The sequence below is a fragment of the Ambystoma mexicanum genome, chromosome 8 (genome assembly GCF_040938575.1).
Source record: "Ambystoma mexicanum isolate Mex_15411 chromosome 8, UKY_AmexF1_1, whole genome shotgun sequence".
Lineage (NCBI taxonomy): Eukaryota > Metazoa > Chordata > Amphibia > Caudata > Ambystomatidae > Ambystoma > Ambystoma mexicanum.
Genome location: NC_090929.1, coordinates 15,881,945 through 15,908,060, shown reverse-complemented (window position 1 = coordinate 15,908,060; position 26,116 = coordinate 15,881,945). Strand labels below are relative to the sequence as shown.

General features: G+C 48.8%; 1 protein-coding gene across 1 annotated transcript in view; it reads left to right on the top strand.

Annotated features, from left to right (window-relative positions):
- Positions 1 to 26,116, top strand: part of SLC27A4 (solute carrier family 27 member 4) — a 297,326-nt gene that overhangs the window by 224,293 nt on the left and 46,917 nt on the right. The window contains exons 8-10 of the mRNA XM_069609143.1: positions 4,470 to 4,679; positions 8,945 to 9,071; positions 14,401 to 14,538. Coding sequence (XP_069465244.1) covers positions 4,470 to 4,679; positions 8,945 to 9,071; positions 14,401 to 14,538 — 475 coding nt within the window. The remainder of the gene's footprint in view (positions 1 to 4,469; positions 4,680 to 8,944; positions 9,072 to 14,400; positions 14,539 to 26,116) is intronic.

Sequence of the window (26,116 nt, the reverse complement as noted above, 5' to 3'; positions counted from 1 at the left end):
CCTTCTCGCCCTCCCCTCCCCCTTCGGCTGACTCCCACCCTGACATAGCCCTATCCACGCTTCACTCTGCTATATCTGATACTCTTGATATCCTTGCCCCTGTCATGAGAATCCGCCTGAAGCCCAAAGCCAAATGTAACTCCTGGTATGACTCGGATCTCGTCACCCTAAAACACAAGTGCAGGGTGGCTGAGTGGAAATGGCGTGCTTCATGTTCATCCTCTGATAAACTGGCCTGCCGCCTGCTCCAAAGGCAATACCTGCTCTCCGTTCTCACCAAGAAGAGAGCCCTTATCCAAGCCCGCATCTCTGCGGCATCTAATAATTTGGCCGAACTCTTTAAAATCTGCAAGGAACTGTTCAACCCTGCCGCAGTCTCTACCTCTCCTGTCCCCTCCCAGGCCCTCTGCACGGTACTGGCCTCTCACTTCATTTCAAAAACTCAGGACAACCTGTCCTCACTCTCCTCCTATCACCTCCCCCCCTCTATTCCCTGCTCTTCCTCTGGCCCTTCTGCAGCCACCCCTCCTCCCTCCTTCTCTGCCTTTCCCCTTTTTCTGCCGACGAGGTTTCGAGACAAGTCCGATCTATGAAAGTCTCGTCAAAACAGGTCCACCCCTGCTCTTCCAAAACCATCAAGGACCACATTGACTCCTCGGCTTCTGCCTTGGCTGACTTCTGCACTCACTCCTTCACCTCTGGAGTCTTCCCATCCCCCCTCAAGCACTCCCTTGTGCACCCCCTTCTTAGGAAACCCTCCTCCGACCCCTGCTGCCCGGCTAACTATCGCCCAATCACTATCACTCCCTTCCTGGGCAAGCTCCTGGAGAAACTGGCTATCTCCCAGCTTAATCTCCATGCTGAATCTGTTGGTAGTCTTCATGACCATCAGTCTGGCTTCAGAACTGCCAGAAGCACGGAAACTGCTCTCCTGAACATCTGTGAGGACCTGCTCTCGAACCTTGACTCAAACACTCGTGTTCTCATTTTGCTTGATCTCTCCTCTGCCTTTGATACTGTCAACCATACCATCCTGCTCATCCGTCTCCGTGATAACCTGGGTATCACTGGTCAGGCTCTGGCGTGGCTGTCCTCTTTCCTCTCCAATCGACCCTCCCAGGTCCAACTGGGGTCCTTCCTCTCTGACATCTTTTTCTCTACCTGTGGTGTCCCCCAGGGATCTAACCTCTCTCCCTGGCTTTTCAACCAGTACTTGGCACTTCTTGGCCACCGCATCGCCGCTCTCTGCCCCAACTTTCAGTGCTATGCGGATGATACCCAGCTCATTTTCAGGCTACCCTCGGCCTCCTCTTCTCCTTCCCTCATCTCTGACTGTCTTTCTGCTATCCAGGAGTGGTGTGCCACCAATGACCACTGGCGTAATGCCAGTAAGACTGAGATTCTACTCATCGGCACACCCACTCCCTCCTTCCCTGCAGCTCTCTGGCCGGCCTCTCTTGGCCCTCTTCCTGCGCTTACCTGCAAGGCAAAAAGCCTTGGGGTCATCTTCGACTCCACACTCTCCCCTCACATATCCGACGTCTCTAAAAAGTCACACTACCAGCTACACCTCCTCAGAGGTATCCTTCCTTTCCTCTCCTTCCCCCAGAAGCTCACTGTCTCTAGAGCCCTGGTTCTCTCAAAGCTGGACTACTGGAACAGCCTCTATCTGAATCTGCCTGCCTCTACTCTCCGCCCTTTGCAACTCATCCAGAACAGGATTGCGAGACTTGTCCTTGGCCTCAAGCCCAGGGACCGTATCTCTCCAGGACTGAAATCGCTACACTGGCTCCCAGTGGCTGCGAGGATTAAGTTAAAAACCCTCTGCATTGTCCACAAGGCCTTCTGGGGCCTCGGGCCAAAATACCTTCAACTTTCTCTTCCTAAATATCTTCCTTCCCGAGCTCTTCGCTCATCCACCTCCAACCCCCTCAGGGTCAGCCGCTTCTCCAAGCAACGGGGTGGGGGTAGATCTCTCTACGCAGCAGGGGCCTCCCTCTGGAACAGCCTTCCTGCCTCCCTGAAACTTGAGGAAAACCATCTCTGGTTCCGGAAGCACCTCAAAACCTTCCTCTTTGCCTCCGCTTTCTCTCCCCCTCTCCCCTGTTAATATTACTGAAACTGCACTGAATCTGCAACGGGGCCACTCACCTATCCCGGTCCGTGGCCCTGCCACTCTCCCCTGCACTGCCTCCCTGGCAACCGCTGCACTGTGGGACTGTCTCTGTATCCCTACAGCCCCCCTCCCAGCACTTGTCTGCACTTATCTTGCACTTGCCACCAGCTGGCCCTTATTTATCTTGTTTCTACTAAACCTGTACTGCACTTCTCCTCTCCCTTTCCCCCTTGCACTTTTCCCTTCCCCTCCACCCTGCACTTGCGCGATCTGAATGACGCCTGGCCTAGTAGGATTGTTGTCTGTCCCCCCTTCTCCCCCCCCTCCTGCCTCGTCATGCCTTGAAACACTTGTGCATAGGCGTGTTATAAATGCCATATCATATCATATCATACCTATGCCAGTCTCCTCCCTCTGCATGCCACCTGTGCCAGTCTCCTCCGTCTGCATGCCACCTGTGTGTCAGTCTCCTCCCTCTACATGCCACCTATGCCAGTCTCCTCTGTCTGCATGCCACCTGTGTGTCCATCTCCTCCCTCTGCATGCCACCTGTGTGTCAGTCTCCTCCCTCTGCATGCCACCTGTGCCAGTCTCTTCCGTCTGCATGCCACCTGTGTGTCAGTCTCCTCCCTCTGCATGCCACCTGTGTGTCAGTTGCCTCCCTCTGCATGCCACCTGTGCCAGTCTCCTCTGTCTGCATGCCACCTGTGTGTCAGTCTCCTCCCTCTGCATGCCACATGTGTGTCAGTCTCCTCCCACTGCACCCCTACAGTGTGCACAGGATAATGTTGGTCAAAGGGATTCATACGTGCATTGTAAAAGTCAGAGAAAGTAGGTCAATGGAAGATGTATGGATAGTGGAGAAGGGCCATCACATCATCAAGGGGACGGGGACGAGGGGCCTTCCTGAACGTCCTCTTGGACACTAAAGAGGGGGTGGAGGGGCTAAGACATTAAATAGAAAAATTGAGTGATAAGAGGGAGAGGGGTCCACAGTGAGGTAAATTGAGAAGGGTGCAGTAAAGAGAACGACGTGGTTTCGAGAGTACTCTTCGGATTGGGTAGGCTGGCTGTGGAGGGAGCAGAGGGGGTGGTCAGATAGGAGGAAGTTAAGTTCGAGCGGTTGGCTTCGGACGGCCCGGGAAGGTTAACGTTTCCCAGCATGACCATAGGGATGTGGGTGGGAAGTGACTCAAGGAGAAGATGTGGGTCAGGGAAGGAGGAGTTGAGAGACCTATGTGGTTGATGGAGAGCCAGACCAGTGACAGGAGTAGGAGAGACGAGGTGAATAGTGGCATGTTTAGAACAGGGGGTGGGATCTCCTTGGGGGGCAGAGGTGAGGGCCCTCTAGATAAGGAACCCTACACCACCGTCCTTCCCAACAGGTGTGGGGGAGTGAGAGAAGGAATCTGAGTCTGTTTGGGGAGCTGCTAGTATAGAGGTCTTGAGAAGAGATCCAGGTTGAACACTGAGGGTAATAATGTGGGAGGGGGCAGAGATGTGAGCACACTGGTTGCAGAGTGATTGTTGCATTCCAGATGCCAAGTGAAAGAGTGGTAGACAGTGGGGAGACAAGGTGATGTGTGGTTGGTGAGGTTGGAGAACCTGGGAGAATGGTTGCTTCAGGTTTGAGGGGTGCCCAAAGGATACAAGAGAAGAGGAGGAGAAGAGTGAGTGCAAAGAGGAAGGAAGGGAAGCCATGATGGAGCGTATAAGAAATAGGCAGGTGAGGGCCAACAAGGAAGGGAGAGGGCAGGGGAGTGAGAGGCAAGGGACGTGGAGAGAGGGGATATCCTCCCTTGGTCAGATCATGCCTTCCCTGGATCACGGCAATGCTAAAGCTTCCCCTTTTCCAAGTAAAGTTACCCTGTTCAGGCAGGAAACACTGCCTGCATGTGCACACTGCTCTCACTCGACTAATCTGCGGGGTCAGTGATTGCTCCAGATTAAGGGTCACGCATGATTAAGGATCACTCTAACTAACAGGTTACATATGTGATCACTCTAGGTCCTTCTACTGGCTCCCATCGGTTAGGGTGCTGTACGAAGATAGGGGGGACAACTCTTCCTGTGGAGCCACACCAAGTTCAGATTTAAAGGGAGGTCAGGGGTCATATCTGGTAAGGGCTCAAACCCGAGTTTAGGGGTACATTGTGGGACCCCCTGTGTGGAGGTCACAGCATGTTAAGGTTCACATGGGGCTTCATCCCTGTTCCTGTGTGGAGCCCCCAGGCTTGGGGTGTACGCAAGTCGTGGGAAAACACCAGGTATGGGGTACACGCCTCATGTCAGGTCTCGCCAGTTTAAAGGTAACGTTAGCCTCCGGGTAATTCTTTGTTTCTTCCTTCCACAGATTGTTCAGTACATTGGGGAGATTTGCAGGTACCTCCTGAACCAGCAGCACCGGGATGTGGAACGGCGGCACCGGGTGCGCATGGCCCTGGGCAATGGGCTACGGCCCTCCATCTGGAGGGAATTCATGGCGCGCTTCTGTGTGCCGCAGGTAGCGGAGTTCTATGGGGCCACTGAGTGCAACTGCAGCCTGGGCAACTTTGATAACAATGTGAGTGTTTTTATAAAAAAAAAAATTCTTTTATTTTGAAGAATAAGACAACATATAAATGTACACATATGCGACATTCAGTTGTACCATGCACACTTATATTGTGGTTGTCCAGTACCCTCCCATACTAATTAACAATCCTCCTCCCCCTCCCACCCTCTTAACTAGCCATAATGAAGCAACTGTGCCTCCTTAATGCACCTGTCTTGTGTCTATCATATCCTCTACTTCATCCCTCTTGCGCTTTAGTTACCGTTCCTACCCATAGTTGGGTTGAATAACGTTAATGTGAGTTCCGACCATTGTATCATGTCTCCACCAGGTCCTTGCTTTTGCTCATTAATGGCCTGTTTCCATAGCTCTGTCTCAGCCACTGTCCATTTTTGCAAGTCTCTCCACCATTTCTTCACACACGGACCCTTCCCCATTTTCCAGTTCATGGCAATGCACCGTTTGGCCAACACATATATTAGGTCTTTAAGTTTCCCTCGTGCTTTATCCTTCTTGCCCCTCTGGAAGAGTCCCAGTATGCATGCCTTCGGGGAGTGGGCATCTAAGTCTATGCCTCCTACTGCCACTTTGTCCTATTTCTCTCCAGAACTTCATAATAATGCTACATTCCCAAAACATGTGTACCATCCCAGCATGTATAGTTTTACATTTGGGGCAAATCTGACTTTTTGTACCTTCAAATCCGGCTATCGCTTCCGTAGTCAGGTAGGCTCTCTGTATTACATACAATTGTAAAAGTTGCATTCTAGCATTTCTGGAGACTTTCTTGTGATAGTTGGAGACCTTCAGCCATTCCTGGTATGTAACGAGCCTGCCTTGTTCAGATTCCCATCTCACCCTTGAGTGGTGTTCTATTAGCACTTTGCGTAGCCTTACAACGGTGTGCCCACCCTCTGGGATATTTATTATAGTTTCTACATCTTCATGCCCTATTGCTGGCCATCTACGCTTAATTGTATTCAATATAGAACCGTATAGGAGGTGCTGCCCTCCATGTATCCCAGTTAGTTCCTGCAGTTCTTGAAACATTAGTAATGTGCTTTCCCCACGCAGATCCCCTGTAGTGATGATCCCACACGTTTCCCAGTGTAGCCGCACATTGGCTCTCAATCCTCTACTATCGGTCATAACTGCAGATAGTGGAATCTGTGGTGATATTGGATTCTGTGCTGCCAAGTTTTTTACAGGTTCTATGCCATATTTGCATATCCAGTTTCACTAACTGTGGATAACTCTGTGGTTCTGGCAGGGTCACCCACGCCAGGTCTTTCATATGAAGGTGTTATATAGCTGGTTTTAGCAGTGCTATATCTACAGTGGAGTCATCCGCTAGCCAGCCTACCATGTACTGCATCTGGCATTCAAGGTAATATAGTCCTCCTTTATCATAAGGTCTCTGTAGGGTGCTGCACGCCACCCTGTGTCTACCTCCTTGCCACAGGAAGATCCTGCACTCTTTTTCAAGTCTTATAGAGAATTGTTTCGGGATATCGTATGGGACATTCCTAAAGCAGTCTAGCATCCTGGGCAGCGCCGCCATTCATAATAGTGCTGCTCTACCCATTACCGCCAGTGGTACCTTCCCCCAGAATTTCATTGAGTTAACTAAACCGTCTGTCGCTTTTATGGTGTTCTGCGTGTGTTCATGTTGTGGGTTATGATAGATGTCCAGCCCTAGATATTGGAAGGTGTCTCTTACCCATGGGAGTGTTAGTGTCGGTAGCTAAACGCTGTGACCTTTAGCTATCTTGGCCAGTGGGAATACGCAGGATTTTGTTTTGTTAATTTTAATTACTGACAGTTTTCTAAAGTTATCTAGGACCTCCAATACTAATTGTAGGTTTTCCTCAGGGTTCTGTAAATACAATAACATGTCATCTGCATACATTGACACTATATGTCCCACACCATCTATTCCGATTCCGTCTTCCTGATATTCCTGCCGCAGGAATGCCGCTATTGGTTCCATTGCAATCATATAGAGCATTGGAGATAATGGGCAGCCTTGTCTAGTTCCTTTCTGTAGCTCCCATCTCCCAGAGAAGACATTCCATGTTTTAACCCTAGCCATAGGTTTAGTAAAGATCCGTTTTACCCATCGCATGCAGTTGGGCCCGATTCCTAGTTTAGCCATAATTACATATATCCAATCCCAATGAACTGAATCCAATGCCTTTATCGTGTCTAGTGAGGCTACCGCTCAGTGCTCTTGCATACCTTCCATGCTGTTAATTGCGTGGTGCAACCTCCTGCCTGGAACATATCCCGTTTAGTCAGGGGGTATAATCTCATTTATTACACTCCTGAACCTATTCGCTAGTAATGCAGTAAGAATCTTACTATCCTGTTTCAATAAGGACAGGGGCCTATAAGAGCCACAGTCCACTGTTACTTATTTGGTTTAGGAAGTGGAATTATCACAGCTTCTCTCATTTCTTCTGTGAGTGTTCCCATCTCAAATGCCTCGTTGTATGCTCTCGTCAGGACTGGTGCGAGGCTGTCTGCATATATGTTATCGAATTCACCCGATAGCCCATCCATGCTCAGTGCTTTGCCGGAGGACAGTGCTCTTATTACAGCCAACACCTCTTCTACCGTGTGTTTTCTGTGTGTCTAGGTGCAGTACAATTATACGGTCTAATGCTTCTAGTAATTCTTCATTCCACTCCTCCTGGGGTCGCTATCCAGCTCACTATCATATTCATAAAACGCTTACTTTACCCCCAACTGGGTATTGCTTATGGCACCCGCTTTATTCTCGACGGAGTGTATTTGCGCTTTCCTACCATCGGTCTTGTATAACCAAGCTAGCAGTCTTCCTGGTTTGTCACCATGTGCATGTGTTTTCTCAATATGTTTCGCGCAGCTAAATTTGCCCAGACTGTCCCATTGGGTTAAGCATTCATGTCTCAATTTCATTTCGATGCTCACTTGGTTTTGCCCTGCACTATTCTTCCTCTCGACCTCTGCTAGTTCTCGCTCTATTCTGGTTAGGTCCGCATTATGACCTTACGTAACCCCCTCCACCCCCCGCTCGCTTTGGACATCATCGCGCCCCTGCTCACCACTTTGAATGCTTCCCACACCATCCCCACTGATTTAACACTCCCCTCATTAATTTTGAAAAACGCCTCTGTGTGCTCTCTCACGTGTTCCTTAAATGCCTCGTCCAGCAAGGACTAGCTCTGGAGTCTCCAGGTTGGTATTGGTGGTCTAGAGGCAGCTGTAACCCCCTTGAATTCTAATGGGGCATGATCTGACCATACTCGTGCACTGAATCTGCAACTGGGCCATTCACCGTTCTCGGCCCAGCCACTCTCCCCTGCACTGCCTCCACGGCAACCCCTGCACTACGGGACTGTGTCTGTATCCATACAGCCCCCCTTCCCAGCACTTGTCTGCACTTACCTCGCACTTGCCACCAGCTGGCCCTTGTTATTTATCCTGTATGCTGTATGCTTGTAACCCTGTACTGCACTTCCCCTCTCCCTTCCCCCATGCACTTTTCCCTTCCCCTCTACCCTTGCACTTGCGCGATCTGAATGACACCTGGCCTAGTAAGATCGTTGTCTGTCTCCCCTTGTCCCCCCCCTGCCTCGTCGCGCCTTGAAACACTTGTGTATAGGCGCGTTACAAATGCCATATCATATCATATTATATTCCGCTCCCATGAATTCCCTCATGTGTTCCTCCCCAGTAAATAGGTCATCTAATCTTGTGTGGAATGATGTGAGTAATCCCTTGCTCCTGGGTGGATCTCCCTCCATATGTCTACCAGGTAAAGGAATGTAGAAGGGTTTTCAGAACCTTTGAGGGTGGTGCCGGTCTTCTAAACTTGTCATCTGACTTCTCCATTTTTGGTTTCAGTGTGCAGTCGAAGCCGCTTCCCCACAGAATGACCCCTTCTCTATATAGCGCTAACCTTGTGTACAGAGACTGAGAAAATGACGTAGCATCGTGGTTCGATGCATATCTATTCACTATGCACACCTCCCTGTTTTCAAGTGTACCGTGGGTCACTACCATTCTGCCTTCATCATCTGTCTTAGTATGTAGTATCCTCAGTGTGACCGACATGGCTACCCATATGAGGACCCCCTTGGCATAAGCAGAGTATGTGCAACCCACCACTAAGCCTCTCCTTTTGTGAGCAAATGTGTCTTGTCTAGCTCCACGCAGAAGTATTTGTGGATGGAGCTGCTATTGTATCTACAAACCCTGATGATCTATGAGCAATCTCTCTGCTGTCCTAGGTGGGCTCCTGCGGATTCAACAGTCGTATCCTACCCTTTGTTTATCCGATCCGCCTAATGAAAGTAGACGAGGAGACGATGGAACTGATCCGTGGGCCTGATGGCGTCTGCATCCCCTGCAAACCAGGTGAGCGGGGGAAAGAGGCTGTGTTACTATGATCATGGGAGTACAATTAGGGAGCGGCAGAGGAGTGTAGCAATGAGGTCATGAAAGGAAGAGAACATAGGGTAGATACATAGAAGTAAGGAGCTGCATGGATCAAATGGACCAGGATAAACAAGGCGATCGCCTGTCGGGCTGGGGGTGTCATGGAAGAGATAAAACATAGGCAGTGTAAGCAAGGGCACAGCACAGAGACGTGGGGTCTGTGGAAGGCAGAGGGCAAAGGTTTAATGGAAGGCGGTGCCATGAAGGGGTCACAGGAAGTAGCCATCACTGACTGAATGGAGGGAACGTTTCTCACTGGGTATTGGGTAGGAGAATAAACCAAATAATGGCAGGGTAGCACTTCTAATGTGGGATGAAAAAGAATACAAGGTTTGGAACAATAACTACCAGATATGGCCGCTGACATTAAAGGAACCCCAGAGCTGGTACCCAAAGAACCTAATATCCTGGAAAGCCCTTGAGAAAGCTCTGCCAGAACAGTGCCACACTCGCAACGGCAAATAGATAGTCAAACTAATCTTCTGGCAAACAAAAATATAGTTTTTAATTGTCTATAAATAAAAGAAAAGTAAACACATTTTTCTGAGAAAGTTAGGCTAAACACTATGTGTGTTTTTATATATATGTCGGAAAGTTTTCAATGGAAAATATGTCAACAAATATGCAATTGTTAAATTACACAAATGCACATTTTCATGCGCTTATGATTGAAACATTTATCAAACTGTCTGCATCTGAGCAGTGGTAACATTGTATCATTTCAGAAGACGTCTGCAAATAGGGTTTTACAAAAGTCAGTGGGCCTCATTACACAGATGGCGGTAAGGGATTACCAGCACTGGTAAGGGCAACGGTGCCGGTAATCCCTTACCGCCCTACTACGAGGTCCCTCAGTGGGTCCCGTCCTTAACGTGTGGTCAGACCACACGTTAAGGACAGGACCCGCTGAGGGACTTCAGAGCAAATAACGGTACCGCTAATTGCGGTACCGTAATTGCTGCCTTCCCCATTCCCATTGAGCCCTATAGGGGCTCAAACAGGAATGGGGAAGGGCCATGGTGAATGGGGAATTACTGCCCCCGCCAACCTTGGAATGGGGCAGTAATTCCGCCATTCACCATGCTGGACTCCGGCGGCAACCATGGCGCTACCAGCGCCATGGTTACCGCCATCCTTGTAATGAGGCCCAGTGTCCGAGACAGGACTTAAGAAAGCCCATCTAGGTTGAACAGGGGTACACCTCTTCGGATCAGCATGAACTCCCCAAGGTCATGGTAGAGTGGTGGTCAGACAGGCTTAGTCTTAGGAGGGAGGAGGGCTGTAGTTAGGTACAAAGACCTCGCAGCATACCTTGTTTCAAGAAAACACTTCCACATTGAGGATTTATATAAAAATAGACAAGGCACACTGTTACAATTCTAAATGCAGGTAAGTACTATAAACCAAACATGTATACATTATAGGATCACTTGCAATATTAGAGTAGCTTTTAGAATAGCAAATCACACAGCAAACCAACCAGAAACATACATGGTAACTTTTCAAACTCTGTATTCCTTTTTATAACTTTAGCCCAATGCTGTTTAAATAGTCCAACCCTATCTAGTTTGAGCCTCTCAAAGTCCAGATGAGTCACTGGGCCCCCAGTGGAAGTAAATCAGTGGTTACAATTAGGCTCATGGAGGTTAGGAGTACAAAGGGTTGTCCCACCATTGATACTCTATAGAAGTCTGAAGGGTGGCAAAATACAAGCTATCTGGAGCCCCCGGCTGCCCCCCCCACCTCCCCCATGAGTCACAGAATGACACAAGCAGACCTCAGGTAGGTTATACTGGGATTGAATAGTACCTTGGAGTGTAGAAGTAGTTGCTGCAGGACGGTTAAAGTGTTGAGGCACCAGCAGAGCCAGTCTCCTCTTCTTCGGCTCTGGTGACAGGGAGAAAGGGACTTTGGGGGATCATGCGACAGCACGCACACAAAAGGATGTCCAGCGATGGATCTTCAAGGTGGTGGCTAGTTGGTGCCTTCTGCAGGCTCTGTGGGCAGACGGTTCTTGCAGCGTCAACTCTACTCTGTTTCCTGGCCCTCGTCCCTGGTGAGGGGATTCTCTGGATCCAATTCGAGTTGTTGCAGGCTTGACGGATGCCCTTGACCTTGCAGGTGAACCCGCGCTTCCAGAGACGTTGCACCAACATTCAACACAGGACCCCAGGTATTGGAGGTTTGCAGGGCCTGGGGATCGTAGCTCTTCAGTGAATGGCGCAATCTGTAGACTGATTATACCCACCAGTCTCTGGAAGGAAGTTGTCTTCTTCAGATCTTTCCTGTCGATTGGAGTGACGTGGTCCGGACAGCAGCCACAAATCAACAGGCTCTGGCGGTTGTTGGAAGTTCTGGCGATGTCCTTCTTTGTCCTCCTCTTTGGAACCTTCTTGTTCTGGTGGTCGGCTCTGAGTTGCAGCTCCAGGATCTCTGGCTTTATCCAGGTGAGTGTAGGAACACCGGCTGAGTCCACCAATCATGTCCCATGTACCATCATTCAGACTTGGGGTGGCTGTCCAATGAGGACAGCCAGCCTCCCAGTTTGAACTTGTCTCAGCCAGGCACACTGCAGGGCAAGAGGTCGGGGAGTTTCGGTCGACCTCCCCCACTTCCTGTCCTGCCAGGCACTCTGGTAGCCTTCGCAGGCTTTCCTGCCAAGGACAAAAGGACAAAGGAACCTTCCCCCACCCAGAATGGTAGAAGAAGAGTCCAGGAAGGACGAGCCATCTTGTTCAGAGCTTAAAAAAGTAAGGCCACCATATTTGGTATATGGTGTGCCCTATGAGCCTCACTGGCGGGGCAAGTAAAGGGATACACTGTACCCCCTCAGCACTCTGCATAAGGTGGTGTGTGCGGATCTTGCAAGAGAAAACCCAGAAAGGATACAAAGTACCCCCCTGCCCTAGTAACTGAGAGTTAGTCGGGAAAGAAAAGAAACAAGGAAGGAGAAACTCTAGGAGCTTCCGACAACACTGCAGAAAAGGTGTTGTGCATTGCTTCACTAAAAAGTTGATGTCTAAAAATCGGAGGAATGCACAACTCTGAAAAGAAATCTCAAAAGGGCCAAAAAGGTTCCTTACACCAGATTAAAAGGAGGGGTGAGTATGGAAAAAGATTTCCTATCACCCAGGAGAATTAGTCGAAAAATCCAGGTGTCCAGCAAAAAGGAGTGGGGATTTCCCACAAAAAGAGAAATCTGCCCTAACAACGTCCGACGTATTTAACATCTCTACGTTTTTTGGGTTGGAAATGAATCAGAACCTCTAGAATGTTCCAGACAAATAGAAAATATTTCACTCAAAAAAGAATTCATTGAACATCAGTTCTAAAATGTGTTGTAAATTAAGCCAACCACCATAAACTTAACTTAATCAGGTGTTTCATGATTCAGTTTCATTCTAATTCAAAATATAATGTTGAGGATAACCGTTTATTTGTGCTAGATGTTATTACCGAAACAAAATAATCAAATTCATGTCTCAACCCATTCACTAAAGAGACACCAAAGCAGTTCACCAAACCTTTATGCCGAGGTTACAACATATTCACTGCTTAGTTAGATACTGTGCTTTCTAGAAGTGCTTCAAAGCAGTTGAACTCTGGAAGCTGCATCATTGGTACCCCCCCCCCCCATACTCAAGTCAGGCAATAGGCTAAAAAGTTAACCAATAAGCTCAAATATTGAATCATCTCCTGAATGATGTGTATAGACCAACTCATTAAACTCAACCTCCTGAGTCCATTCCCCAAATGTTAGTATATTGTGTGGCTGATCCTGGCATGCAATAACTCTTTGCATTTTATGAGTATCCGCCCATGAACACGGCACTCCGCTCGTAGTGGGCAAACTTACTGGCAGCTTTCCTAATAAGGAGCTAACCCGAAAACCCAGAAGGAAACTTCCACTGGACAAAACACCAATAAACAAACAGACCATTACTTAATGTTGTATGTGTGTAATTTAACGGCCAGACTATAAAGTCTATCCTGAAAACACCAAACCTCATATAACAGAAATCACAATGAATGCTCTTGTTATTGCGCTGCAGCTCGCATGCTGTAACTTAAGTCTTGTTAACCTAACCAGAAATGAGCCCTCTCGTCAGGTGCCACAGCCAATAAGATTGCTCGCAACGTATGCTGGACCTCACGGTATAAGCCTGCGTTCGGAGCACTCTCTCAGCTGCTCACGCATGTCCCCCATCTTCACTCCTTCTCCTGACGTCTCTGCTTTTTCCTTGTTCCCCTACCCCTCCTGACCACCCCCCCACTTACCTTTCCCCCTGTCTTGTCTCCTCCTTTCCTTCCAGGTGGGTAGCGCTGGCTCCTGAGGTGTTTCTGATCCCCTTATCTCTGGTGGTGTAGTGCTGGTCCCTGTGGTGTCGCTGGCCCTCTTCACTGAGGTGCAGTACTGACACATTTGGTGTTTCCTATCCCTCTTCACTTGTCTGTAGTGCTGGCTGCTGTGGTGTCCCCTGCCCCATCTCACCAGTGTGTAGTTCTGGCTCCTGCATTGTCTCCTTCCCTCTTGAATTGTGTGTCCTGCTGGTCCCTGTGGTGTCTCCGCCACCCCCCCCAGCCCCACTGTTGTGTAGCACTGATCCCTCCTTTTATATCTCCTGCCCCCCCTCACCAGTGCATAGAGCTGGCTGTTGTGCTGTCTTCTGCCCCTCTTCACCAATGTATAGAGCTGGCAGCTGTGCTGTCTTCTGCCCCTCCTCACCAGTGCATAGAACTGGCTGTTGTGCTGTCTTCTGCCCCTCCTCACCCGTGCATAGAGCTGGCAGCTGTGCTGTCTTCTGCCCCTCCTCACCAGTGCATAGAACTGGCTGCTGTGCTGTCCTCTGCCCCTCCTCACCAGTGCATAGAACTGGCTGCTGTGCTGTCTTCTGCCCCTCCTCACCCGTGCATAGAACTGACTGCTGTGCTGCTTTCTGCCTGTCCTAACCAGTGCATAGAGCTGGCAGCTGTGCTGTCTTCTGCCCCTCCTCACCCGTGCATAGAACTGACTGCTGTGCTGCTTTCTGCCTGTCCTAACCAGTGCATAGAGCTGGCTGCTGTGCTGTCCTCTGCCCCTCCTCACCGGTGCATAGAGTTGGCTGCTGTGCTGTCTTCGGCCCCTTATCAACCATGCATAGAGCTGGCTGCTGTGCTGTCTTCTGCCCCTGCGTCTTAGATTGTATTGCTAGACATGTCATGGTGCCGGATGCTGTCAGCTGTAGGATGCTTTCTTCTTTTCCTCCAGGTGAACCGGGACAGCTTGTTGGCCGCATAGTCCAGTCTGATCCCCTGCGGCGTTTTGATGGCTACGTGAATGGAAGTGCAACCAGCAAGAAAATTGGAAAAGATGTGTTCAAACGTGGGGACACCGCCTACCTCAGTGGTAAGTGGAGAGCTTCGTCGGTGTTATGATAACAGTACTGGCTCCTAGTGGAGCAGCGGCCAGATGCTTGGGTGTGTGTCATGTCCGAGGGTCTGTGTGTGGCAGGAGAGGGAGTGCTGGCACAGGGGTGTATAGATACTTGAGGTGGGTATGTACCACGTTGTTTTACTTTGAGAATGTTGAGAGAGTGCTAGCAGATGTGGGTATGGATTGTTGCAAAGTGGCTGGATGGGAGGCACAGGGAGGTTGACGCAAGGATATGCTTTTAACCAACTGGTGTTTTATTCTTACAACAACAAAGAAATGTCAGCATGCTGCTCATCTCACAGATCACAGTCAAAGTAAAATGTCACTTACAAAGGAACCCAGCTCTATTGAAGTTGATGACCCTTGGGCTTGTCTTTGAGCTGTAGATGTTTAGGTGTTCCTAAACTGCCTTCGGTGTAGGTCAGGATTCTGAGCTTCTCCGGCCACCACGTTCGATGCTTGCAAAAGTCTAAAGGTCTCCTCCAAGAGGTCAAGGTATTAAGTGAACCTCTTCAGCAGTGATTTACTCTGCCGGGATTTCAGAGTCGGGCTTGTGGCGCTCATTTTCCCCAGACCACCTCCCTGCTCTAAGGTCCTAATCCATGGGACACCCACCTTCTGACCCCCCCCCCCTGTCAGAATCTCACTGTTCCCGGTGGAATGGGGCCACCTCATACCTCCTTCCTCAAACTCTAGATTTTGTCCTGAAAAGACCTGCTTGGTCCCCTGGAACCTCCCTAGTAGTGCTTTCTCATAGGGGTACCTGTTCTCTCCCCACCTCTGGTATAGCAGCTGTATCCCCCATTCTGGCTTTTCTTTCTCATTTCCTCCAATCTTCTCAATCTACTTGTCCTGGGGGCACTCAATCTTCCTCCGACCTCTGCTCTCCGTCCAACCTCTAACTACCTTCTCCAACTTGTATTCAATGTCCCCCAAAGCGCTCCAAACTTTCCTTTCAACCTCCAGCTCTCTCCTCATGATCACCTCCCAGTACTCTCTCTCTCATCATTCTTCATGAAACTCCTTCCTCCAGCTCCTAATAACTCCCCATAGTGTGAGACTAAACTGACTGCTTTATATAGTATGGCCTCTCTTTCACTTGGGTGGTGCTTAAGAAGATGGATTGGGTGCTTTGGGCTGTTCTGTGATTGATACCTGTGTTGGTGGTCATGTGGGTTGGACATTGGCTAGCCTGAGGTTAGAATAAGGCCTGCTACCATCTTGAATTTCAGAATGACCATGACATTTGTGAGGTCTCCTTCTCTTCCCTTTAATCCCCTGTTGCGATTGCCAGCTTCAAGCTGGTCTCCCTGTTTGCAACTCCCACGACTCTCACCGGCCGGGAGAATCGAGTTTAATTTTCTGATCTGCATGTGTGATCTGGGTGAGTCTATTCCCCATGAGTCAAGCGCAACTTTGTGTCCGCAGAACGTCAGCGGAATGTTAGTGTATAAGTCATAATGTGAAATGTTTTCTTTGGCATCAGTGCCACAGGAGAAAATGTATTTAATCGATTGCTGGTGAGTGTGAGATGTGACAGTGTTGTTACTTTTGTTTTTTGGGTCTGGCTAGAGAGCTGAAATAGCTCTTTGAGAAGGTCAACTTTATGAGAAGTGTTTTTTGAGGTGTTATGGCATGATCATCCTCCTGTGGTGGTCACTGTTATTGTTGGTGGTGGTAGGGTTTCGAGAGCTGCAACCAATGATCCATGTATACCTCCTCCAGGCCCAGTATGCACTAGCTTGGGGTGGTGCCTGTTCCTTTTGACCAACCTACTGTCGGTCTCCAAGCTTAGGCAATGGACTTCATCACAGGATGCTCAAGTGTGGGTTCTGGCAAAGTGGTGTGTGAATGCTGGCAGAGTGGTGTATGAATGCTGGCAGAGTGGTGTATGAATGCTGGCAGAGTAGTGTCTGGCTGCTAAGCTGTGAGTGCTGGCACAGAGGTATCTGTGAACTGGAAAAGAGGAGGTTGTTTACTGATGTGGAGGTGTATCTTGGTGTGTGCCTGCTGGCACAGTGATGTGGGGATGATGTGGTGAATGCAAGTGTTGGTGGAGCCCTGCCATGGTACTTGTTCTGTGTGTCAGATTCCTAGCTGACCTGTGCATTGGTGCTGGTTGAATTGCGTGCAGGTGTGGTTGGTTGTTGTGTAGCAGGAGAGCAGTGTGTTGTTGCACGCAGCTTTTGCCCAAGTACAGCTCCTGGGTTTGTTTTTGAAATCAACCACACAATGGGAACGAGCATTGGCCTTGAAAGCTGTTAATGAGTATGAGATGTCCGTGCATCCTTGCGTAATTTGAGTGTTCCCTGCACTGTGTGTAATACGAGATACTGTATTCCGTTACCTACACTACCTACAATGTCTGATATCTATTCCCCTGTGGATGACAACAGGTACTCCTTCACCTGCATGTACTGCGAGTTGTCCGGCAAGAGTTAAGCGCTTGTCCCAGACATATGTGTTAATCTTGCAGTCGCAGTTTCGAATCCCTTTATTCAGCAACTATGTCCAAAGAGTTTAGTACGTGTTCAACTTTCAGTGTATCTCACACAAGCATACTATAAGGGTGTGGAAGGAGGAGACTGACACACAGGTGGCATGGTTGTTGCTAAAGACTTTTATTTGTGAGAAAAATAAAGAAAAACCCATATCAGACCCTATTACTAAGAGGGGTTTCCCTGCCTCAACTCAATACTAAGGATGTGTCCGAATGTCCGTAACCAAATGTCCACCGTCTTGTGTCAAAACATATTTCCTTCCCTTATTCTTAAAACTAAACTAAAAGGTTCAAGATTCTTCTTAATGAAGACGTATTGCTCCCGTCCTCTGTAGAGTGGACCATCTTGCCAGTAGTCTGGGGGGACTATTTCCTGAGGGAATGACTCCCTTCCCCAGGTTGCAGTCCCCTTCAAAGGCACCACACAAATTTCAAGATTTAAAAGTCTCAGTCCACAAGTAAAGTAACGTTCCAACTCCAAACCCTTGGTGTCCAACGAATGACTCCATTCCACTGCCCTTTCTCAGGCTTCTTACAATGTTCACAAACATCAGGGGCAATGCCTCCCTTCCTATGGCCTTTCTCAGGCTTCTTACAATGTTCACAAACATCAGGGGGAATGACTACCTTCCCCTGGCCTTTCTCTGGCTTCTTACAATGTTCACAAACATCGGGGGGAATGACTTCCTCCCCCTGGCCTTTCTCAGACTTCTTACAATGTTCACAAACACCAGGGGGAATGACTCCTTTCCCCAGGCTTTTCTCAGGCTTCTTACAATGTTCACAAATATCAGGGGGAATAACTCCCTCCCCCAGGCTTTCCTCAGGCTTCTCACAATGTTCACAAACATCAGCGCGAATGACTCCCTTCCCCTGGCCTTTCTCAGGCTTCTTACAATGTTCACAAACATCAAGGGGAATGGCTCCCTTGCCCTGGCTGTTCTCATGCTTCCTACAATGTTCACAAACATCAGCGGGAATGACTCCCTTCCCATGCCTTTCTCAGTCTTCTCACAATGTTCACAGACATCAGGGGGAATGACTCCCTCCCCAGCCCTTTCTCAGGCTTCTTACAATGTTAAAAAAAATCAGGGGGAATGACTCCCTTCCCATGGCCTTTCTCAGGCTTCTTACAATGTTGACAAACATCAGGGGGAATGACTCCCTCCCCAGCCCTTTCTCAGGCTTCTTACAATGTTCACAAACATCAGGGGGAATGGCTCCCTTCCCATAGCCTTTCTCTGTCATCTTACAATGTTCGCAAACACCAGGGGGAATGGGTCCCTTCCCATGGGATTTCTCAAGCTTCTTACAATGTTCACGAACATCAGGGGGGATGACTCCCTTCCCACAGCCTTTCTCAGGCTTCTTACAATGTTCCCTAACATCAAGGGGAATGACTCCATTCCTCTGGCCTTTCTCAGGCTTCTTACAATGTTCACGAACATCAGGGAGAATGACTCCCTTCCCATGGCCTTTCTCAGTCTTCTTACAATGTTCACAAATATCAGGGGGAATGACTCCCTTCCCATGGCCTTTCTTAGGCTTCTTAGAATGTTCACGAACATCAGCGAGAATGACTCCCTTCCCATGGCCTTTCTCAGTCTTCTTACAATGTTCACAAATATCAGGTGGAATGACTCCCTTCCCATGGCCTTTCTCAGGCTTCTTACAGTGTTCACAAACATCAGGGGGAATGACACCCTTCCCATGGCCTTTCTCGGGCTTCTTACAATGTTCACAAACATCAGGGGGAATGGCTCTCTTCCCAAGGGCTTTCTCAGGCTTCTCACAATGTTCACAAACATCCGGGGGAATGACTCCCTTCCCATGTCTTTTCTCAGGCTTCTCACAATGTTCACAAACATCAGGGGGAATGACTCCCTTTCCATGGCCTTTCTCAGGCTTCTTACAATGTTCACAAACATCAGGGGGAATGGCTCTCTTCCCATGGGCTTTCCCAGGCTTCTCACAATGTTCACAAACATCAGGGGGAATGACTCCCTTCCCATGTTTTTTCTCAGGCTTCTCACAATGTTCACAAACATCAGGGGGAATGACTCCCTTCCCATGTCTTTTCTAAGGCTTCTTACAATGTTCACGAACATCAGGGGGAATGACTACCCTCCTCTTGCCTTTCTCTGGCTTCTTACAATGTTCACAAACATCAGGGAGAATGACGCCCTTGCCCTGGCCGTTCACATGCTTCTTACAATGTTCACAAACATCAGGGGGAATGACTCCTTCCCACTCCCCTTTCTCAGACTTCTTACAATGTTCACAAACATCAGGGGGAATAACTCCCTCCCCCTGGCTTTTCTCAGGATTCTCACAATGTTCACAAACATCAGGGGTAATGACTTCCTTCTCATGCTTTTCTCATGCTTCTCACAATGTTCACAAACATCAGGGGGAATGACTCCCTTGCCCTGGCCGTTCTCATGCTTCTTGCAATGTTCACAAACATCAGGGGGAATGACACCCTTCCCATGGCTTTTCTCAGGCTTCTCACAATGTTCACAAACATCAGGGGGGAAAGACTCCCTTCCCATGGCATTTCTCAGGCTTCATACAATGTTCACAAACATCAGGGGGAATGACTACCCTCCTCTTGCCTTTCTCTGGCTTCTTACAATGTTCACAAACATCAGGGGGAAATACTCCCTCCCCCTGGCTTTTCTCGGGCTTCTCACAATGTTCACAAACATCAGGGAGAATGACCCCCTTCCCCTGGCCTTTCACATGCTTCTTACAATGTTCACAAACATCAGGGGGAATGGCTCCCTTCCCATGGCCTTTCTCAGGCTTCCTACAATGTTCACGAACATCAGGGGGAATGACTCCCTTCCCACAGCCTTTCTCAGGCTTCTTACAATGTTCACTAACATCAAGGGGAATGATTCCCTTCCTCTGGCCTTTCTCTGGCTTCTTACAATGTTGACGAACATCAGAGGGAATGAATCCCTTCCCATGGCCTTTCTGAGGCTGCTTACAATGTTCACAAACATCAGGGGGAATGACTTCCTCCCCATGTCTTTTCTCAGGCTTCTTACAATGTTCACAGACATCAGGGGGAATGACTCCCTTCCTCTGGCCTTTCTCTGGCTTCTTACAATGTTGACGAACATCAGAGGGAATGAATCCCTTCCCATGGCCTTTCTCAGGCTGCTTACAATGTTCACAAACATCAGGGGGAATGACTTCCTCCCCATGTCTTTTCTCAGGCTTCTTACAATGTTCACAGACATCAGGGGGAATGACTCCCTCCCTTGCCCTTTCCCGGGCTTCTTACAATGTTCACAAACATGAGGGGGAATGACTCCCTTCCCATGGCCTTTCTCAGGCTTCTTACAGTGTTCACAAACATCAGGGGGAATGACACCCTTCCCATGGCCTTTCTCGGGCTTCTTACAATGTTCACAAACATCAGGGGGAATGGCTCTCTTCCCAAGGGCTTTCTCAGGCTTCTCACAATGTTCACAAACATCCGGGGGAATGACTCCCTTCCCATGTCTTTTCTCAGGCTTCTCACAATGTTCACAAACATCAGGGGGAATGACTCCCTTTCCATGGCCTTTCTCAGGCTTCTTACAATGTTCACAAACATCAGGGGGAATGGCTCTCTTCCCATGGGCTTTCCCAGGCTTCTCACAATGTTCACAAACATCAGGGGGAATGACTCCCTTCCCATGTTTTTTCTCAGGCTTCTCACAATGTTCACAAACATCAGGGGGAATGACTCCCTTCCCATGTCTTTTCTAAGGCTTCTTACAATGTTCACGAACATCAGGGGGAATGACTACCCTCCTCTTGCCTTTCTCTGGCTTCTTACAATGTTCACAAACATCAGGGAGAATGACGCCCTTGCCCTGGCCGTTCACATGCTTCTTACAATGTTCACAAACATCAGGGGGAATGACTCCTTCCCACTCCCCTTTCTCAGACTTCTTACAATGTTCACAAACATCAGGGGGAATAACTCCCTCCCCCTGGCTTTTCTCAGGATTCTCACAATGTTCACAAACATCAGGGGTAATGACTTCCTTCTCATGCTTTTCTCATGCTTCTCACAATGTTCACAAACATCAGGGGGAATGACTCCCTTGCCCTGGCCGTTCTCATGCTTCTTGCAATGTTCACAAACATCAGGGGGAATGACACCCTTCCCATGGCTTTTCTCAGGCTTCTCACAATGTTCACAAACATCAGGGGGAATGGCTCCCTCCTCCTGGCCTTTCACATGCTTCTTACAATGTTCACAAACATCAGCGGGAATGGCTCCCTTCCCATGGCCTTTCTCAGGCTTCTTACAATGTTCACGAACATCAGGGGGAATGACTCCCTTCCAACAGCCTTTCTCAGGCTTCTTACAATGTTCACTAACATCAAGGGGAATGACTCCCTTCCTCTGGCCTTTCTCTGGCTTCTTACAATGTTGATGAACATCAGAGGGAATGAATCCCTTCCCATGGCCTTTCTCAAGGCTTCTTACAATGTTCACAAACATCAGGGGGAATGTCTCCCTCCTCCTGGCCTTTCCAGGGCTTCTTACAATGTTCACAAACATCAGGGGGAATGGCTCCCTCCTCCTGGCCTTTCCAAGGCTTCTCACAATGTTCACAAACATCAGGGGGAATGACTCCCTCCCCAGCCCTTTCTCAGCCTTCTTACAATGTTCACAAACATCAGGGGGAATGGCTCCCTTCCCATGGCCTTTCTCTGTCATCTTACAATGTTCACAAACATCAGGGGGAATTACTTCCTCCCCAGCCCTTTCTCAGCCTTCTTACAATGTTCACAAACATCAGGGGGAATGGCTCCCTTCCCATGGCCTTTCTCTGTCATCTTACAATGTTCGCAAACACCATGGGGAATGGCTCCCTTTCCATGGGATTTCTCAAGCTTCTTACAATGTTCACGAACATCAGGGGGAATGACTCCCTTCCCACAGCCTTTCTCAGGCTTCTTACAATGTTCCCTAACATCAAGGGGAATGACTCCCTTCCTCTGGCCTTTCTCAGGCTTCTTACAATGTTCCCTAACATCAAGGGGAATGACTCCCTTCCTCTGGCCTTTCTCAGGCTTCTTACAATGTTCACGAACATCAGGGAGAATGACTCCCTTCCCATGGCCTTTTTCAGTCTTCTTACAATGTTCACGAACATCAGGGGGAATGACTCCCTTCCCATGGCCTTTCTCAGGATTCTTACAATGTTCACGAACATCAGGGAGAATGGCTCCCTTCCCATGGCCTTTCTCAGGCTTCCTACAATGTTCACGAACATCAGGGGGAATGACTCCCTTCCCACAGCCTTTCTCAGGCTTCTTACAATGTTCACTAACATCAAGGGGAATGACTCCCTTCCTCTGGCCTTTCTCTGGCTTCTTACAATGTTGACGAACATCAGAGGGAATGAATCCCTTCCCATGGCCTTTCTCAGGCTGCTTACAATGTTCACAAACATCAGGGGGAATGACTTCCTCCCCATGTCTTTTCTCAGGCTTCTTACAATGTTCACAGACATCAGGGGGAATGACTCCCTCCCTTGCCCTTTCCCGGGCTTCTTACAATGTTCACAAACATGAGGGGGAATGACTCCCTTCCCATGGCCTTTCCCAGGCTTCTTACAGTGTTCACAAACATCAGGGGGAATGACACCCTTCCCATGGCCTTTCTCGGGCTTCTTACAATGTTCACAAACATCAGGGGGAATGGCTCTCTTCCCAAGGGCTTTCTCAGGCTTCTCACAATGTTCACAAACATCCGGGGGAATGACTCCCTTCCCATGTCTTTTCTCAGGCTTCTCACAATGTTCACAAACATCAGGGGGAATGACTCCCTTTCCATGGCCTTTCTCAGGCTTCTTACAATGTTCACAAACATCAGGGGGAATGGCTCTCTTCCCATGGGCTTTCCCAGGCTTCTCACAATGTTCACAAACATCAGGGGGAATGACTCCCTTCCCATGTTTTTTCTCAGGCTTCTCACAATGTTCACAAACATCAGGGGGAATGACTCCCTTCCCATGTCTTTTCTAAGGCTTCTTACAATGTTCACGAACATCAGGGGGAATGACTACCCTCCTCTTGCCTTTCTCTGGCTTCTTACAATGTTCACAAACATCAGGGAGAATGACGCCCTTGCCCTGGCCGTTCACATGCTTCTTACAATGTTCACAAACATCAGGGGGAATGACTCCTTCCCACTCCCCTTTCTCAGACTTCTTACAATGTTCACAAACATCAGGGGGAATAACTCCCTCCCCCTGGCTTTTCTCAGGATTCTCACAATGTTCACAAACATCAGGGGTAATGACTTCCTTCTCATGCTTTTCTCATGCTTCTCACAATGTTCACAAACATCAGGGGGAATGACTCCCTTGCCCTGGCCGTTCTCATGCTTCTTGCAATGTTCACAAACATCAGGGGGAATGACACCCTTCCCATGGCTTTTCTCAGGCTTCTCACAATGTTCACAAACATCAGGGGGAATGGCTCCCTCCTCCTGGCCTTTCCAAGGCTTCTTACAATGTTCACAAACATCAGGGGGAATGTCTCCCTCCTTCTGGCCTTTCCAGGGCTTCTTACAATGTTCACAAACATCAGGGGGAATGGCTCCCTCCTCCTGGCCTTTCCAAGGCTTCTCACAATGTTCACAAACATCAGGGGGAATGACTCCCTCCCCAGCCCTTTCTCAGGCTTCTTACAATGTTAAAAAAAATCAGGGGGAATGACTCCCTTCCCATGGCCTTTCTCAGGCTTCTTACAATGTTGACAAACATAAGGGGGAATGACTCCCTTCCCATGGCCTTTCTCTGTCATCTTACAATGTTCGCAAACACCAGGGGGAATGGCTCCCTTTCCATGGGATTTCTCAAGCTTCTTACAATGTTCACGAACATCAGGGGGAATGACTCCCTTCCCACAGCCTTTCTCAGGCTTCTTACAATGTTCCCTAACATCAAGGGGAATGACTCCCTTCCTCTGGCCTTTCTCAGGCTTCTTACAATGTTCACGAACATCAGGGAGAATGACTCCCTTCCCATGGCCTTTTTCAGTCTTCTTACAATGTTCACGAACATCAGGGGGAATGACTCCCTTCCCATGGCCTTTCTCAGGATTCTTACAATGTTCACGAACATCAGGGAGAATGACTCCCTTCCCATGGCCTTTCTCAGTCTTCTTACAATGTTCACAAATATCAGGGGGAATGACTCCCTTCCCATGGCCTTTCTCAGGCTTCTTACAGTGTTCACAAACATCAGGGGGAATGACTCCCTTCCCATGGGATTTCTCAAGCTTCTTACAATGTTCACGAACATCAGGGGGAATGACTCCCTTCCTCTGGCCTTTCTCAGGCTTCTTACAATGTTCACGAACATCAGGGAGAATGACTCCCTTCCCATGGCCTTTCTCAGTCTTCTTACAATGTTCACAAATATCAGGGGGAATGACTCCCTTCCCATGGCCTTTCTCGGGCTTCTTACAGTGTTCACAAACATCAGGGGGAATGACTCCCTTCCCATGGCCTTTCTCAGGCTTCTTACAATGTTGACAAACATCAGGGGGAATGACTCCCTCCCCAGCCCTTTCTCAGGCTTCTTACAATGTTCACAAACATCAGGGGGAATGGCTCCCTTCCCATAGCCTTTCTCTGTCGTCTTACAATGTTCGCAAACACCAGGGGGAATGGCTCCCTTCCCATAGCCTTTCTCAGGCGTCTTACAATGTTCACAAATATCAGTGGGAATGACTCCCTTCCCATGGCCTTTCTCAGGCTTCTTACAATGTTCACAAACATCAGGGGGGAAAGACTCCCTTCCCATGGCATTTCTCAGGCTTCATACAATGTTCACAAACATCAGGGGGAATGACTACCCTCCTCTTGCCTTTCTCTGGCTTCTTACAATGTTCACAAACATCAGGGGGAAATACTCCCTCCCCCTGGCTTTTCTCGGGCTTCTCACAATGTTCACAAACATCAGGGAGAATGACCCCCTTCCCCTGGCCTTTCACATGCTTCTTACAATGTTCACAAACATCAGGGGGAATGGCTCCCTTCCCATGGCCTTTCTCAGGCTTCCTACAATGTTCACGAACATCAGGGGGAATGACTCCCTTCCCACAGCCTTTCTCAGGCTTCTTACAATGTTCACTAACATCAAGGGGAATGACTCCCTTCCTCTGGCCTTTCTCTGGCTTCTTACAATGTTGACGAACATCAGAGGGAATGAATCCCTTCCCATGGCCTTTCTGAGGCTGCTTACAATGTTCACAAACATCAGGGGGAATGACTTCCTCCCCATGTCTTTTCTCAGGCTTCTTACAATGTTCACAGACATCAGGGGGAATGACTCCCTTCCTCTGGCCTTTCTCTGGCTTCTTACAATGTTGACGAACATCAGAGGGAATGAATCCCTTCCCATGGCCTTTCTCAGGCTGCTTACAATGTTCACAAACATCAGGGGGAATGACTTCCTCCCCATGTCTTTTCTCAGGCTTCTTACAATGTTCACAGACATCAGGGGGAATGACTCCCTCCCTTGCCCTTTCCCGGGCTTCTTACAATGTTCACAAACATGAGGGGGAATGACTCCCTTCCCATGGCCTTTCTCAGGCTTCTTACAGTGTTCACAAACATCAGGGGGAATGACACCCTTCCCATGGCCTTTCTCGGGCTTCTTACAATGTTCACAAACATCAGGGGGAATGGCTCTCTTCCCAAGGGCTTTCTCAGGCTTCTCACAATGTTCACAAACATCCGGGGGAATGACTCCCTTCCCATGTCTTTTCTCAGGCTTCTCACAATGTTCACAAACATCAGGGGGAATGACTCCCTTTCCATGGCCTTTCTCAGGCTTCTTACAATGTTCACAAACATCAGGGGGAATGGCTCTCTTCCCATGGGCTTTCCCAGGCTTCTCACAATGTTCACAAACATCAGGGGGAATGACTCCCTTCCCATGTTTTTTCTCAGGCTTCTCACAATGTTCACAAACATCAGGGGGAATGACTCCCTTCCCATGTCTTTTCTAAGGCTTCTTACAATGT